At 40.2% G+C, this 15,483-nt stretch overlaps 6 protein-coding genes across 7 annotated transcripts; 2 read left to right on the top strand and 4 right to left on the bottom strand.

Annotated features, from left to right (window-relative positions):
• The first annotated feature begins 350 nt into the window (after positions 1–350).
• LOC104811628 (small ubiquitin-related modifier 1-like) lies at positions 351–1,811 on the top strand. Its single transcript, XM_010538384.2, has 3 exons — positions 351–559; positions 1,291–1,440; positions 1,548–1,811. The coding sequence occupies exons 1-3, from the start codon at positions 485–487 to the stop codon at positions 1,611–1,613; spliced, it is 291 nt and encodes a 96-aa protein (XP_010536686.1). The 5' UTR covers positions 351–484; the 3' UTR covers positions 1,614–1,811.
• Positions 1,812–2,365: 554 nt separating this feature from the next.
• On the top strand, positions 2,366–4,721 carry LOC104811626 (endoglucanase 11-like). The gene is made up of 4 exons (XM_010538381.2): positions 2,366–2,969; positions 3,059–3,259; positions 3,617–3,871; positions 3,947–4,721. The coding sequence occupies exons 1-4, from the start codon at positions 2,751–2,753 to the stop codon at positions 4,583–4,585; spliced, it is 1,314 nt and encodes a 437-aa protein (XP_010536683.1). The 5' UTR covers positions 2,366–2,750; the 3' UTR covers positions 4,586–4,721.
• Positions 4,588–6,202, bottom strand: LOC104811627 (50S ribosomal protein L30). 2 transcript variants are annotated; one of them, XM_010538383.1, is made up of 3 exons: positions 6,123–6,202; positions 5,074–5,296; positions 4,588–4,962 (listed from the first exon to the last, which is right to left on the bottom strand). In XM_010538383.1, exons 2-3 carry the CDS (start codon positions 5,263–5,265, stop codon positions 4,822–4,824), a joined length of 333 nt encoding a protein of 110 aa, XP_010536685.1. In that variant the 5' UTR covers positions 5,266–5,296; positions 6,123–6,202; the 3' UTR covers positions 4,588–4,821. The 2 variants fall into 2 exon arrangements, with proteins under 2 accessions (XP_010536685.1, XP_010536684.1); XM_010538382.1 differs by having other exon boundaries at positions 6,012–6,183.
• Positions 6,203–6,249: 47 nt separating this feature from the next.
• Positions 6,250–8,631, bottom strand: LOC104811625. Its single transcript, XM_010538380.1, has 3 exons — positions 8,492–8,631; positions 6,827–7,532; positions 6,250–6,630 (listed from the first exon to the last, which is right to left on the bottom strand). The coding sequence occupies exon 2, from the start codon at positions 7,518–7,520 to the stop codon at positions 7,305–7,307; it is 216 nt and encodes a 71-aa protein (XP_010536682.1). The 5' UTR covers positions 7,521–7,532; positions 8,492–8,631; the 3' UTR covers positions 6,250–6,630; positions 6,827–7,304.
• Positions 8,632–9,278: 647 nt separating this feature from the next.
• Positions 9,279–12,064, bottom strand: LOC104811624 (GDP-L-galactose phosphorylase 1-like). The gene is made up of 7 exons (XM_010538379.2): positions 11,421–12,064; positions 11,186–11,310; positions 11,004–11,063; positions 10,653–10,895; positions 10,374–10,559; positions 10,037–10,285; positions 9,279–9,948 (listed from the first exon to the last, which is right to left on the bottom strand). The coding sequence occupies exons 1-7, from the start codon at positions 11,539–11,541 to the stop codon at positions 9,592–9,594; spliced, it is 1,341 nt and encodes a 446-aa protein (XP_010536681.1). The 5' UTR covers positions 11,542–12,064; the 3' UTR covers positions 9,279–9,591.
• Positions 12,065–14,932: 2,868 nt separating this feature from the next.
• LOC104811623 (stigma-specific STIG1-like protein 1) lies at positions 14,933–15,482 on the bottom strand. The gene has a single exon (XM_010538378.1). The coding sequence runs from the start codon at positions 15,468–15,470 to the stop codon at positions 15,018–15,020; it is 453 nt and encodes a 150-aa protein (XP_010536680.1). The 5' UTR covers positions 15,471–15,482; the 3' UTR covers positions 14,933–15,017.
• Between the last annotated feature and the right edge of the window lies 1 nt (position 15,483).

The raw sequence follows: 15,483 nt of genomic DNA, 5'->3' as shown, positions 1-15,483 counted from the left end.
ACATAATTAAAATTTAATATGAAAGAATAAAATTTCATATTTGTTTCTCCGAATTTTAAAATTCAGTATTTACATTTATATAAGATTTTCCATAATTTTAATTGTTTTTTTTATTTTTTTTCAAAAAAGAGTTAGGCCTTATGTAAAAAAAATATGGATAAAAGAGATGGACCAATTAAAAGCCCAGACACTATATGAGGTGGGCCCATTAAAGTTTGGACGGCGTCGCTTAAACGCGAATACTATACTCTCTCCGCCGTTGGATTAGAGACTACCACAAGAATGTGAGCCGTTCGATCGGCACCCCACGGTACCCCCACTCGGCAATTTGTAGAATCGGAATCGACGAGGAGCAACACAAAGTCCTTCCCTTTATTTGCTCTCTCGATTCGGAGCCGCCATTCTGATCGACGCGAATTTCTCGCTCCAGCTACTGGGTTCCACTAATCGAAGGTTTTCACGGCGAAGAATCTAGGAAGCGAAGATGTCGGTTAACCAGGAAGAAGACAAGAAGCCTGGCGACGCTGCTGCTCACATCAATCTCAAGGTCAAGGGCCAGGTCTCTCTCTTTCTCCCCCCTCCCCCTCCCTCTTGCTCTTGTCGAATCGTGTTTGCACGGCGATTAGTTTCTGATTTGGGGGTTTGGGTTGATGTGACTAGGGGTTTTTTTATTCGATGGCGTCTTTGTTGTTCGAATTCTAGGGTTTTACTTTTGAATCGTCTGCTTTAAGGATTTGGTATATAGAAGAGTGGTTACTGTTTGAATGGAGTGTATTAGTGTACGTTTCGTTCCTCAAGTTGAAACCATTACGATCATAGAGGTCTCTAATGATGGCTGTCTTGCATTTTCATAGCAATCCGTTGTATACATGGCGAATTTAAGACTAGTGTATTTCTTATCTGCGTGTGAAATGGTGGATTCTGTAAAAGGATTGACCGATTGAGAGAGTTGTGTCTTGTGGGATGTGTTCATATGAAGTCACAAGCAGACAGTCATTCGAAATCTCACTACAATGATAGTTCATAAAGTCGATTCCTCATCCAATTTTTGAGGGTAGGCTGTGTAATGGTTAAGTGTTTTCATTTACCAGTTCTTGGTTATGAATCTTATGATATGTGCTCTTCTCCTCTTTCAAAGGGGCGTGCCAAGGAAGAGATGTTACTTTCATCGATATTCTTGTACAGTTCTTGACAATGATGTTAACAATGGCTACTGGGTCAGATGTCATGACCTTAAATGTCATAGAGAGACAGGACAGGATTGAGTTCATTTCCTCTGTGTGTGTGTAGGATGGCAATGAAGTGTTCTTCAGGATCAAGAGAAGCACTCAGCTGAAGAAACTGATGAATGCTTACTGTGACCGGCAATCCGTGGACATCAACTCGATCGCTTTCTTGTTCGATGGGCGTCGTCTCCGTGGCGAGCAGACTCCCGACGAGGTACATTTTCATCGTTCCACCATTACAGTCTCTCTTTCTTGCAGTTTCATCTTCAACTACAATGGTATTACTACTACTTACTTACCCTAATCTTTCTGATACCATAGCTGGAGATGGAAGACGGTGATGAGATCGATGCAATGCTTCACCAGACCGGAGGCGATATGGCCTGACCTGATAACAATAATTCTAGGGTTTTAATGTTTCTCGTGAGATGGTATTGTGAATGGATAATATCTTTCGGACAACATAAGATTTTCCATGTCTTGTTGGTTTATGTGACCATTGTCCGTTAGAACAAGACAGGTCACTCACTATATAAACCTTCTGTTTCATCGTTTGGTAGTATTATGATGGTAATCGTTTGCTAATCCGCTTTGTTTTGGTATAATTATATCAATAAGGCGTAATTAGGGGTTCAATCAGGTTGGTTTATCTCCCCTCTTATTATGAGATTTTGTCAAATCCTTTGAAAATCATCGATTAGTAAATTTAAATTATTCAAAGGAACAAAGTAGATATGGAAAATCCGATGGAGGGCTTCCATTTTACATGACTGGACCGAAATGGTCCAAGTTCTTCTACTGTCTGTGTCATTGAAATTTTGCAATAAAATAAAATAAAATTAAAACTTACAAGAGTTTCCTTATAATTTTCTGAATAATTATTCTATAAAAAGCATAACAAAAGAAGGGAATTTCGGATGTAAAATGAATTGTCAAGATTTATTTATTTATTTTTCTGTTTCCCTTCAAACAAAATCAATACAGATCTTCACATATATAAAAATATGACCTTTTGGGTCAATCTTAATCAGGAGATACCGTAGATACTTAGGGATTTATTGCTAAATGTGGGCAAATCCTAGAATTAATTTAATACTATAAAAACGCTACGGCCAGTTTTGGTTAAAAAAAGTGAAAATTATGTTAAATACAGGCTTCAATGCAATTCAATTCATCCAACACATGTGCATGCATATAATCAGAGAGAGAGAGAGATGCAAACATGCTGAGTGAATTTTGACAAAAAAAAAAAAACATGGTGAGTATTCAGAGCTTAATATTCTTGATGATGACGACGACAATGGCTGCAGCTGCAGCAACGAGGAATTACACAGAAGCTCTGTCCAAAAGCTTCGTCTACTTAGAATCGCAGCGTTCGGGTCGATTACCTCGTAGCCAGAGAATCGCATGGCGCCACAACTCCGCCCTCACCGACGGCCTCCAACACGGCGTACGTAGAAAATTCCAGGGTCCATTCTGCGCGTTACAAAACTTCGCGTCTCGTTCTGCGAATAACGTTAAAATATGCAGGTGGACTTGGTCGGAGGATACTACGACGCCGGAGACAACGTCAAGTTCGGTTTTCCGATGGCGTTTACGGTGACGATGTTGTCGTGGGGAGTGATCGAATACGGCTCCGAAATTTCCGACGCCGGCGAATACGATCACGCCCTTCTCTCCATCAAGTGGGCGACTGATTATCTCATCAAAGCTCATCCTCGTCCCACCGAGTTATGGGTCCAGGTTAGGTTCATTACCGCCATGGATTCTTCCACCAAGTTTTCGATTTTGTAAATCGATATTCCATCGTTTAAATCTGGTTCATCCATCAGGTGGGTGATGGGGAGACCGACCACGGGTGTTGGCAACGGCCGGAGGACATGACGACGTCGAGGAGAGCGTTTAAGATCGACAAGAACAATCCCGGCTCAGAAGTCGCCGGAGAAACCGCAGCGGCCATGGCCGCAGCTTCCATTGTTTTCCGTCCAGTTGATCTACCTTACTCTCGTTTACTGCTCCGCCATGCACGACAAGTAAGTAACTCAAAGTATCATTATTCATTGCCCACCAAAACCTCTAAAAATCCAGAATGGTAATGCTTTTAAAAAATAGAATATTCAAAAATCAAACCGAAATAAATAATAAAAATCTAAAAAAAAAAGAAAATTTATTAAAAACTAAGTCTAAATGAATATAATAACCGATTGATATATATTTTTTATAACCGAATAACTCGAATCTCCATATCGAGTATCCGTACTTAAAAATCCGGGGAGATCTCGGATAAAAATGTCCACCCTTAATTTATGCTAATTCGTTTTCCACCCCAAGAAGTGTAAAACCCTCGATTTAGCACCCCACAATTTTTTTCTTTTTTTTTGTGTGCGAAGTTATTCGAGTTTGGGGACAAGTACAGAGGGAAATACGACGAGAGCGTGAAGGAAGCGAAAGGATACTACAAGTCGGTGAGTGGGTACAAAGATGAGCTGTTGTGGGCTTCTCTATGGCTCTACAAAGCCACCGACGATGAAATTTACCTCAACTATTCCCTCCTTAACGCCCTTGAATTCGGTGGAATCACTTGGGCCATCACCGAATTCAGCTGGGACATCAAATTCGCCGGTCTCCAGATCATTGCTTCCATGGTAACTTACCAAACCCTAAACTCAGTTTCCGGTCTTGTCCGAATTCTGATTCTGTCTCTATCTCGGCCCCTGCAGTTGCTGAGCGAAGAGAGACACCAGAAACACAGAAATGTGTTAGACAAGTACAGGGAGAAGGCAGAGTATTACCTCTGTGCTTGTCTCGGCAAGGGCGGTGCGGCTAATGTGGCTCGAACCCCGGGAGGTTTGCTGTATGTCAGGCAATGGAACAACTTACAGTACGTGGTGACTGCCTCGTTTCTGCTCGCCGTCTACTCTGATCATCTCCGGGCCACCGGCCGGCGGCTCGTGTGTGGTCAAGGGGCAGTGGGTGCTGGTGAAGTCTTGGCCTTTGCGAAAGCGCAGGCTGATTACATCTTGGGCAATAACCCGCAAGGGATGAGCTACATGGTCGGGTATGGTCCGAGGTTTCCAGTGAGAGTTCACCATAGAGGAGCCTCGATTGCATCGTACCGGGACGAGAAGGGTTTCATCGGATGCGTCGATGGGTACCACCGATGGTTCCATAGCAAAGATCCAAACCCGAATATCATCATCGGGGCTATTGTAGGTGGCCCTGATAAGAACGACGACTTCGAAGATAGACGAGATAACTTCAGACAGACAGAGGCTTGCACATATAATACTGCTGCCTTTGTCGGGGTGTTAGCTAGATTACATGGACTGGAACACCAATCCCCGACTGCTCATAGTTAAACAAGGAAAAAAAAGATTTTTTTTGTTTCAAAAGCTTCAAAGCAGCATTGTAAAAGACTTCCAATTCGGTGTATACAGCAGGAACATTAAAGAGGAACCTGGTGTAGTGAAACCAGACTAAGTTTCTTGAAGATAATCATAACTTCCCCAAGATCAAACACGGTTTTTAACGCAAAGTTTGACGCCCACATCTTTGAGTAAACGAGGATGAGAGACCTTGCCAGCTGATGAATCGTTCAAGACTTATTTCCCGAGTCTGTAGAAGAACCTGAGAGATGATTGAAAACAAGAGGCGGGCGAAGTGCTTTGTGATTAGCCGATGCCTCTTTCCGAGCTTTATACATCTCTTCTGTCTCAACGACGACCAACCTCTTAACCTGCTTATTACACATAATGTCAAAACACACATTGTTATGTCAAAATCAAATATTACTTAGAAAAAGGAATGGGGGTAAAGGAAAGGAGAGATCTTTACAAAAAAAAAGAACCTGTTGAACCATTCCCCTTATGGATGGAGTGTTAGAATGCATGACGGTACGGTTGCACTTGCTGAGGCCAATGGCCTCGAGGGTTCGCCTGTGAAGCCTCCTGGTCCCGGGAATACCCCTCACTAGGGTTATGTATAAGTTCTTGCTCCACTCAATGGGCACCTGAGCTTTGAAAGCTCTGAAACCACTCATCCTTTTTTCCCAAGATTATGACCAGTGTCCTCTGCCAACACACCCAAACATCGAAAACACGAAAATTATGATAAGAAACGAAAACAGATTTAGTTGAACAATTACCAGACTTGATTTCTGTCAGCTTAAATTCGGTTCCTATGCATAAGCAATCAACATGAGTTCTGCGAGAAATGTGTTCTGAGAGATACGCATAATGTATTAAGCTTTCACATTGAAGTACTCTCGGCCAGAACCAGACACAAGCAAGTGAACTAAAACCGCAGCCCATGTGCTTTCTTGTTGCATCTAAAAGGGTCATCTTTCAAGTAAATGCTTCAACTTCACACTAACTCCTCACAAAAAAAAAGATCCCCAACTTTAAACTTAATACCAAAATCCTTCAAAATATTCTGTGAAATTGCAGCTTTAGAAGGAGACTCTGCACCAATTTGGATCAGTGAACAATAGTGTGAACGCATATCGAGACAATTCCGCGACTTCGATTTCAAAAACCCTAAATTCCACAGCTCATTACAATCAAAGCAGAAAAGCATGGACTCGGAAAAAAGGGCTCAAACTATACAATTAATCGAAACCAATATCTGCTTGAGAAAAGGATAGATCGACCACACAGAGAACTCATTCGCCCTGTTTTCAAATCAAAGCAGAGAAACAACGTCCGAATCTCCAGACAGAGAATCAAACACCAAGAGTAAAAGTTGTCAAATCGAAATGAAATGTACGACGCAACAAGGAATCCAAACCTGAGAGGAAAACGCCGACGACAAATAGATGTCACCCCTCGGACAAAGACGATCTCCGGCAAAATTACCGGGAGACACAGCAACGAAAAAGGAAGACGAGAGAGAACGGACCCGTGAAGCAAGTAGCCGCCGGGGGGAGAGAGAGAGAGGAGAGAGTTTGAGACGGAGCCGCCGAGGGTTTGGGAATCAGAGAGTACGAGAGGTAAAAATAAACCGGAGTTAAAATCCAAACCGAACCAAAATAACCGAACCGATATATTGAATTTCTCTACATGTCTTACAATATTAAACAAAACCCAAAAAGCAAAAACAAGCGATGATATCCTATATACATCATCATCCATTGACCATGATGACGATATCTATGCCATTATATATCTATACGTATATATATATCATATAAAATTATTACACCCTAAGTGTCTTTGGAAGAGGTGTTAATGGGAAAATCACCGTCTCCTCTCTTGTCATCTTCCTCGTTCCGTTTGAACCTCTTCTTCGCCTTCTCCGCCTTCTCCGCCGTCTGGCATTCCCTGGCCTTCTCCTCCGCCGCTCTCTCGAACTCCTCCGCCGTCGACGGAGCCCTTCCCTCTTTCTTCCCGCCGGTTTTACTCCATCTCTTCTTCCACATACATATATACCCAATATCATCATGAACTATATATCTACATACATACACATACATATATACGCTTCACAATCTTGTAATAACGTCCAATAACTTTGTAGTTATATACATATATATATATAATAGCATACTGTGCATTACGTTGTTTTCCGATTTGGAGAAAAGGGATTGAGCAAGAAACGAGTACCTTGAAAGAGAGAGAGTAGTAAACACATGATTTTACAGGCCTCGAGACAGATGATTGTTTCACGAAATGGATGAGCATATTTCTTCTGCTTTTACAAATTAAAGTATATTATTTCACATCTCAAAGGCATAGAGAGATTGGCAGATAGTTACACCAGTGATCGAAGAACCCCACGTATATATAGAACACGTGCCTCCCTTGCGAGGGACTTCACGAGTCACGTGTCCGTGGACTACGTCTGTATACATGCATGCATCGCTATCACACACACATATGGGAACACAAACTTATCGTTATCCGCCTCCCACCTGTGCAAATATTATTTATTTTCAATAATAATATCGAAAACTGATATTTCTCTTTTCGAAAACCGAATCGAAATTGATGAACTTTAGAATCCTCAACTGCGGAATCACAGAAAATACGAACAAGATGAAACGCCAAAGGGTTTCTTCAAGAACTCCATTCTGTCTGAAAATCATTTCTTTTCATTATCTTGGACCTCTTCCTGCTCGTTGTTGTAACGACGTTTGAACTTGGCAATCTGACCTATGCTCTCTGCCATCTGACGCTTAGCCCTAAAGTGGTAAACTTTACCGGCATGGTGGATCCTTGTCATCATGACATGCATCAATCTACCGCTCTGCGTCACGTACGATATCCACTGCATCTGTGGGTGTAACCCTTTCTTCATTTCCAACAAAACCTGCAAAATCAAAGAGCATGTATATCATATTCTCACTACGATTTCTCCACTCCATGGACATTGTGTTCTTCACAAGAAATGGTCAATGAATCTCCTCGCGACAAGTAAATAAACAAAGGAAACCGTTGGTGGGTTTCAACTTCTAGACAAAGCGAGCATCAACAAATGCACCCGGAAGATAAAACAAAGACAAGCAAAACATTTGCAAGCCCGGATCCATTTTTCATAAAGATGTTGCCTTTATCTTACAAAACTAATTCAAGAACTAGACCCTGGGGGGCAATTGAAATTCATCATGCCAAGACATTCAATGTGAACATCTAACAAAACAACAAATGAGGCACTATAATCAGACCGGTCAGATCATGCAGCATTCATTACCGATTGGTACCTATCCTCCGGCAAAATGCAGCAGGTTAGAGAAATAAATCCATTATAAGGATGTGTGATAAACTAAGACATCAAATTTAAGGCACCCATAAACTGAACAAGTCCGTAACTAATTGTAGCACCAGCTCATTGGTTCACCTTCTCTCTCTCAGCTAGACACGTGATGTCCTCCCAAGTAGACATGATCAGGACTGGATCTCTCTATTTATTGACAATTATGAGGAAATTTTGTCGACCAATGAACAAATTTCGTCAATTTGGGTACCGAAATCTTAGCAGCGTCTAATGGGTCTAACAGGACTTAGATACTAGCCCGAGCTCTCTCCTCGGAATTCCGTCGAACACCTTAATCGCATGTTCGTAATCAACACCCCTTAACCCAAAAATATCAGGAAATAAATTTTCTTTAAGCGAAACCCATCATTTAGATCCTCCCACAGCGGAACTGAACAAGAAAAAACATCTCGGAATCCAAAGCATGAGTAGAAGATCGTCCGAATGAACAAATTCGGACGGAAACAAGGGACGGAGAGAGAGAGATAGAGAGATTGAGGCTACAAGGTACTTACGCTATGATCCCGAGGAAGGTGTTAACTTTGATATTCGAAGCTTCAGAGCTTCGTGCAACGGCGTCAATGGAAGATGGCGGAGTCGAGTTGGTTCTGTGCTACTCTCAGGCTTTTTCTCTCGCACCAGCGAATGGATCCCATTTTAGGCCCAACTAAAAACCCACTAAGGACTTTCATAGAAAATTCGAAACATAAATTTATATTTTTCGAGATATTTTGTCAAGATAAAGCCCGAATAAATAAACAATTAAGATGATTAAAATAATATATGTTTATAAAATTTTAGTAAAATATTTTTTATAAATTTAAAATTATATATTATCCTTAAATTTTTATTTATATTTTAGTTTATAGTTTAGTTTAAGGATATGTTTAAAAATTAATAATTAAAAAAAGTGTTTTAGTTTTCAGTAATTTTCATGTGTTTTCAATGAAAAGTGTTAGGAAAATCCTCAAAAAATTATAAAAATTGGCATGAATTATTGCACGTGTTACGGTTTGGTGGTTGCAATGCCGTCTTCTTCTTAATCATTCTAATAATGTTAAAATGGGTTGGGTTATCCAATCCAATAATAATTTTATTTGGGTTATATATTTGGATTATATTATTTAACTCATAAAGATTATGTGTTTAATCCAAATTTGGGTTATACAATTTAACCTGGATTAAACTCATACAATTCATTTAATCAATATAATTCAAATACATAACCCAAATAAAATTATTATTGGATTGGGTTGGGATAATTCGTTTAACCCATTAAATCCAACACATTTAACATCTGTCAATTGCCAAAGATTCAATTAGCTAAAAGCTTTCTTGGGCGACAAGCAAGGACCAGAAACGAATACCCTAAAGAAACCACATGGTACATTGATAGAAGAAGCCAAAAGCATAGAACACTACCGGTAAATTCCTGACACATCCCGAATGTCCAGTGATGTTTTTTACACAGAAACATCATAAAAAAACAAGCTTTCAAGCAAATACCAGACGGATGCAACTACAAAGAGTTTGCTTATTTACGCCATTAGATTATCATAATTGCAGACACGAACCAAACCCCACGAGCAGGAAGGAACAGACACCCTTGTCGTCTTCACTGAAGGACAAGGCACTCGGGTCCAGTCCTGTTCACAGTGGGACCGCCGTGGGACCGGAGGGTCGCGTCCACATCGCCGTCCATCGGGTTCTCGAGATCGGGTTCTCCTCCTCTGTCCTGTTCTTGGCCGCATTGGCCTATGGCCTCGAAGATTAGAGCTGTCACTTCCTCGAATCTTGCCTCTGAGAGAGATACTTCTGCAAGTAGACTCCAAGCATTTTCCTCTGTCGCCTCTTCATAGTCCTTCTTTCTCTTCAGCACCATATGCCCACTTATCTCCCAGACGGCAGGGTTCACTTGTGTGTCCAGTAGCTCTGGTCTCACTTCTCCTAGAGCTTGTTTCTCTGCATAACACTGCATTTCACAATTTTTCACCCATTTTTAACATCTCTGATGCACCGGTACATTGATTCACCAGCCAAATTTATTCTTCTTTAGTTACCTGAGGCAGCAGGAAAATCCGCTTTCCACAATCGGAGATGAGAATGTTGAAAGGGATGTTGTTATTCTGGAGGCAAATGCAGGCTTCCGACACGGTATCAGATAGGTTCTGCACGGAGTTTCCGCCTTCAAAGAGAAACCCTCTGACTGGGAAACTCACAAGTTTCGAAATCTTCACACCAGTCTCGGTGGTAGTGATCTTCTTGGTAGGAGCTTTCTCGATCGGGAACGGCATGGCCAAATAGTAAGCCTGCCCCAGGCAAATCACCGTCAGTGTCACAGATAACAGATCTAACATTGACAGGAAAAAGGGTTGATGATCGGGTTGTTATCAGAACCTGAAAATGCAGATGGTTGATGGTGGCGAATGCACCCAAGCTGTTGTAACCAAGTCGGAAGTACGGATTACCGGCCTCAGCAGCCATGTGAAGGGCAAGCAAAAAACTCTGGTGGTCGATCTTCTGAGGCAAGCACTCAAGAACACGTGGGATCAGCAACACATGCCCATACTCAATCGGACTAACCTGTTTAAACCCGCAAAACCGAGGAACAATGAGTGTTGCTACATAGTAAACACTCTTTTTGAGCCAAGAAAACAAAAAGGAAGAAACTTTTACATTGATGGCAACAACGCTGGGCGAGTTATCAGCATCAAGAGGCATGCTTGGAAAGAATTGAGCTTCGCCATCTTCGGTAGCTTCAAACTGGAAGAGCACCTCTTCTTGGCCAACTTTAGTAAAGTTGAACTTGTTCCCATCAAAAGGCTGGAGAACCTTATCAACACGGAACTCGGTTGGCCTCTTCTTGAGGTGTCGGCCTTCGTTCAGCTGAGCGATGAATCCATATTTGCCCGGAATAACCTAAACATCGACAAGACATACTCTTTTAAGAACTAGGAGCTCGAGCAGAAACTAACAATGTCCTGTGCAAATTCAACCAGAGAAAGAACACAACGTAAGAGACAATGCCTTGGTTTCACAGGCGGTGACATCATAGCGAAAAAGTCCTCTTTGGAACCGATCCTCCCACTGCACACAAGAATTGGTACAACAGTTTTAAGGTTAACAGAAGCCATGATCAAAATGACCGATTCATCAAATAAATTCACAAGCTTTTCCTATGAATGGATTGGGATTTAGGAATCATGTACCTCCCCAAGAACGAGGGACTCGAGGAATGCCACGGGAAGCTCTCTGTCCTCGTGTCTGACCACAAGCTTCTCACCGGCGATCACTTTGTCGAGCTTCTTGCAGGCATACAAGGGAAGCCTTGCACCTGCTCAGATCAGATGTACGCGAATTTCTTATATACGATGAATCAAACAAGTAAATTTTCTTAATTTCCACGAAATTTGTGTCTGGAAAGGAAACAGTTTTAGCACGTACCATCGATGCAGCACTTGCCGAGGCAATTCCGGCCACACCCTCCGCAACGGACAGCCTCTTCCGTCGTCTCTTCCTTCTGGTAGTTCGACACGACGGTCGGGACCCTCTTGATCTTCAACATTCTCGAAATCGAAGAGAAAAACCCACACAAAACGCGAACTAACAAACAGTGCAAATCACTCTACGGCCTGAAAAACTAAAAGCCTAATAGAAGAGGAAAAAGCTGGTGGTGGAGAGAGTAGAACCGCCGCCGGCGAGGAAGAGGAGATCAGAAGGGCTGCCGCCTTCAGACGGCAGAGCTCCACGTCCACCGTGCGGCGATGGGTTGGTCTCGATCAAGCAAACCTTGCGTCGGACATGAAAGCTGAATGTCCGAGTTATTATCCCGTGTATAGCCGTGATGCCGACGAATTGTTCTTCCCCAATTTTACGATCGAAGCAGAAAGCGCCGGAGCATGGAACGAACAAAGACGACGACGACCGGGCACCGGAAACTGCAGATTCCGACGTAAAACCCCGAGAATTTCAGAGAAAGGCGAGATCTTTCGAGGAGGGTTTAGGGCGGATAATCGAATTTCGCTTGGAATCCTTCTGATACCGTGAGAATATGAGGGGATCTGGATGGCTTTAAATAGATAAGATACGAGTGAACACGAAGAGACAGGAGAGAGAATCACGGGTTCTATTTGTGGCTCCGATTTGGCCGTGAAGGCGGTTACCAAACAAAAACAAGGGTCCACGACGAACTAGGTCAAATCGGGTTTAACCCGATTCATCGAAACCGGGTTGACCCGATGGAGAGATCACTCGCCGCCGGCGACGGTGAATTACCAAAAGTGAGACATCGACGTTGACGTCACGTGGCGTACCCAATAACTGAATCTGAACACGAGCAACTTTAAGTTAGTTGTAAATTTACTTTCATGTGCAAAATCTGCAAAGTGTGAAAATGAAAGGTCACGTGAAACTAGCCGTCATTAATTAATATTTTAGGGTAAAACTCTAAAAAAACCTCCAACTTGTAAAAATATATACAAATAAACTTTTAACTTGAAAAACTATCATTCAATCCCCGAACTTATAACTTGTCACTGAATAAAACCTCGAATTTGTAAATTATTGTTCTAATAAACCTTTAACCGGTTTGACCACAATTTTAAACGATCGGAAATCTACGTATTGACGGATTGCTGATGTCATTTATTTAAATTAAAATTGATAACGTGTATAAAGTGACATCAACAATCCGTTAATATGTGGATTTCTGATTGCCTTAAATTGTGGTCAAACCGGTTAAAGGTTTATTAGAGCAATAATTTGCAAGTTCAAAATTTTATTCAGTGACAAGTTACAAGTTCGGGGATTGAATGATATTTTTTCAAGTTGAAGGTTTATTTGTATATATTTTTGCAAGTTAGAGGTTTTTTAGGGGTTTTACCTGATATTTTAATTTTAATTTTAATTTTTAATTTTAATCGATTTTTAATGGGAAATATCCCAAAATAATACATGAACTACTCAATTTTGACAAAATAAAACCTGAACTTTATTTTTTATCAAATAAAACTTGAACTTCATTTTTCAGTCAAAAATAAACATGAACTTTATAATCTTTGTCATTTTTAACCCTATTGCTGACGTGACGTTCCGATATTCTACGTGGCAAGTCAACATTTTGACCGTATTTGACACATCATCGTCCACGTGTCACGATATCGGAATGCCACGTCAATAACATGGTTAAAAATGATAAAGATCATAAAATTTAGGTTTATTTTTTACTAAAAAAATGAAATTCAGGTTTTATTTGATAAAAAACAAAGTTCAGGTTTTATTTTGTAAAAATTGAGAATTCAGTTATTATTTTGGAATTTTCCCATTTTTATGTGTATCCTTCTTATTTTGTGTCTACTGCTTCCATTAGTGTGTCTTAAACTTGGTTACAAAGGTAGAACATATGATGGTAATAATGTAGAATCAACGCATCTAACACTGTCGGTAGAGGATATAATTCATATTACCGAGTCGGATTCAACAGTTTCTTATTTTAATTTGATTCCCAATCTAAATTGTATAAAGAATCCGAGGCCAATAATTATCAAAACATATATATATATATATATATATCCCTATAAGTACTAATTTTCCATTTTTTTAATATAAAAATGTATATAGCCTTACAAGTTTACAGTTTAGGGCAACATATGCTAGAAAATTTGATATAAAAAGTAATTTCAATTTTATGGAAAAAGGGTACAAATAATGGTATGAACATTCTTATATAAGAACTAATTTCCATTATTTTTCAACTAATATATATATATAGTTTTGTTTTATTTAGGAGTATTATTAGTTTCCACTAATTTTTCAGAAACTTTTGTTCTATTTCAAATGAGAATTTCTTCAGCTGTAAATTAGGTATAGATATTTTAAGGTATTTTATCAATTCTCCGCAGTTTTTTTTTATGAAAAAATCGAAATAAGAGGCATATATCGATCCACGTCAAGCCCTTGCATCAAAGAAGAGGCTCCACTAATTTTAGTCGTTCTCCTAACTTGTGTCGGATTAGAAATTTACCAAATAGACCTTTGAATATATTATCATAAATATATGCAACATGAATGCATACACACACATATATTAATATATATATATATTATACAAAATAAGTTCCAATTGGTTAAAACTGTCATCATCGACCGTTCGTTAATTGCTGATGCGACGTGTCGTTTTAGTGGTCAAGATTTCGGTATGGGTTTAGGGATTTTGTAGAATTGTGACAAGAGTGTGGACCAATCATTCATTTTACGAATAAAATAAAATAAACAAAATTAATACAAGATTCGGAATCTAAACCAGAATATCGGTCTTGAACCGTGGAATGGTGGTCCGTTCTCTAGTTGGTGACCTCTTGAAGAATATACACCGTATCTTTCCATTCATCATCTCTCAAGCACACAATTTATACGGTCAATCCCTATATATATATATATATGGAAGACTAGAAGAATATATAATGGGTCAAGTTTAATATTATTTTGGTACAAATTTAATTTTATTATATAGGTATATAACAATTTAATTTCAAATTTTATAAATTTTATAAAGAAATTAAAAATTGTAATTAAATAAACGGGGCATGTGACCCCATTCATACCTCTGTATAGGTCCGGCCATAATATATCAAGTTGTACCATGTATCATGTGGCAATTTACATAGTCCTAATACACGTGGTAAGGAAAAAAATGGGACGTAAATGCTAGTTGTTGGTATATAGTTTGGTAATTCAATGTTATAAATACTGCTCATTTCGACCAATTAATTAATTGTAATTCTTTATATATGTTACTCTCCAACCATTATTTTTTCATGCAATATATTGATTACACACATATAATACGGATAAACACATGATTATAAATCAAATTAAAAATCAATTCTTAATTCATGTATTTACCCTTCAAAACGTTGTTGATACCGATCCAAAATCCCCGTGTGTATATATATATATATATATATAATCAAATGATTAGATCGTTAATAAGAAATATAAATTACTCGATCGTCTTGCATGCAAATTAACTTTTTGATATGATCAGGCGTAGTTGCAGAGGCCGTAAACGCAGAAATCGCCGGCCGGACAGCGGCGGGTGCACTGACCGCAGTGGCGTTTGTCGTAGGCCAAGTAAACGCACTGGCCACGGCAACACGTCTGAGAGAACTTGCACCTGTTCTTACACGCGCCACAGTTCTTGTCGTCGTACGACAAGTCAACGCACTTGTTGTTGCAACACGCTGCGGTTGCGTTCCCGCCATAGGAGCTGCATATCTCGGGGTTCTTGTGGCAGTGATCCGCGGCGTTTGGGTTCCTCGTCGGCTTCTCCGTTTGTGACAAGAACCTTCTCGGCTCTGTGTTTGTCTCAGGAGCCAAAAGGGTCTTCGTTTCTTGAACGTTCTTGTCGTGATCTACGGCAGTTGCGGTGGTGATTATTGCGATTGCGATCGCGGTTGTTACCGCGATTGCCACAAGTAGTTTTACGAGCGCCATTGCTAGAATGCGA

The sequence above is a fragment of the Tarenaya hassleriana genome, unplaced genomic scaffold (assembly GCF_000463585.1).
Source record: "Tarenaya hassleriana unplaced genomic scaffold, ASM46358v1 Cleome2, whole genome shotgun sequence".
NCBI classification, from domain to species: domain Eukaryota; kingdom Viridiplantae; phylum Streptophyta; class Magnoliopsida; order Brassicales; family Cleomaceae; genus Tarenaya; species Tarenaya hassleriana.
This window is presented reverse-complemented; position numbering and strand designations above follow the sequence as displayed.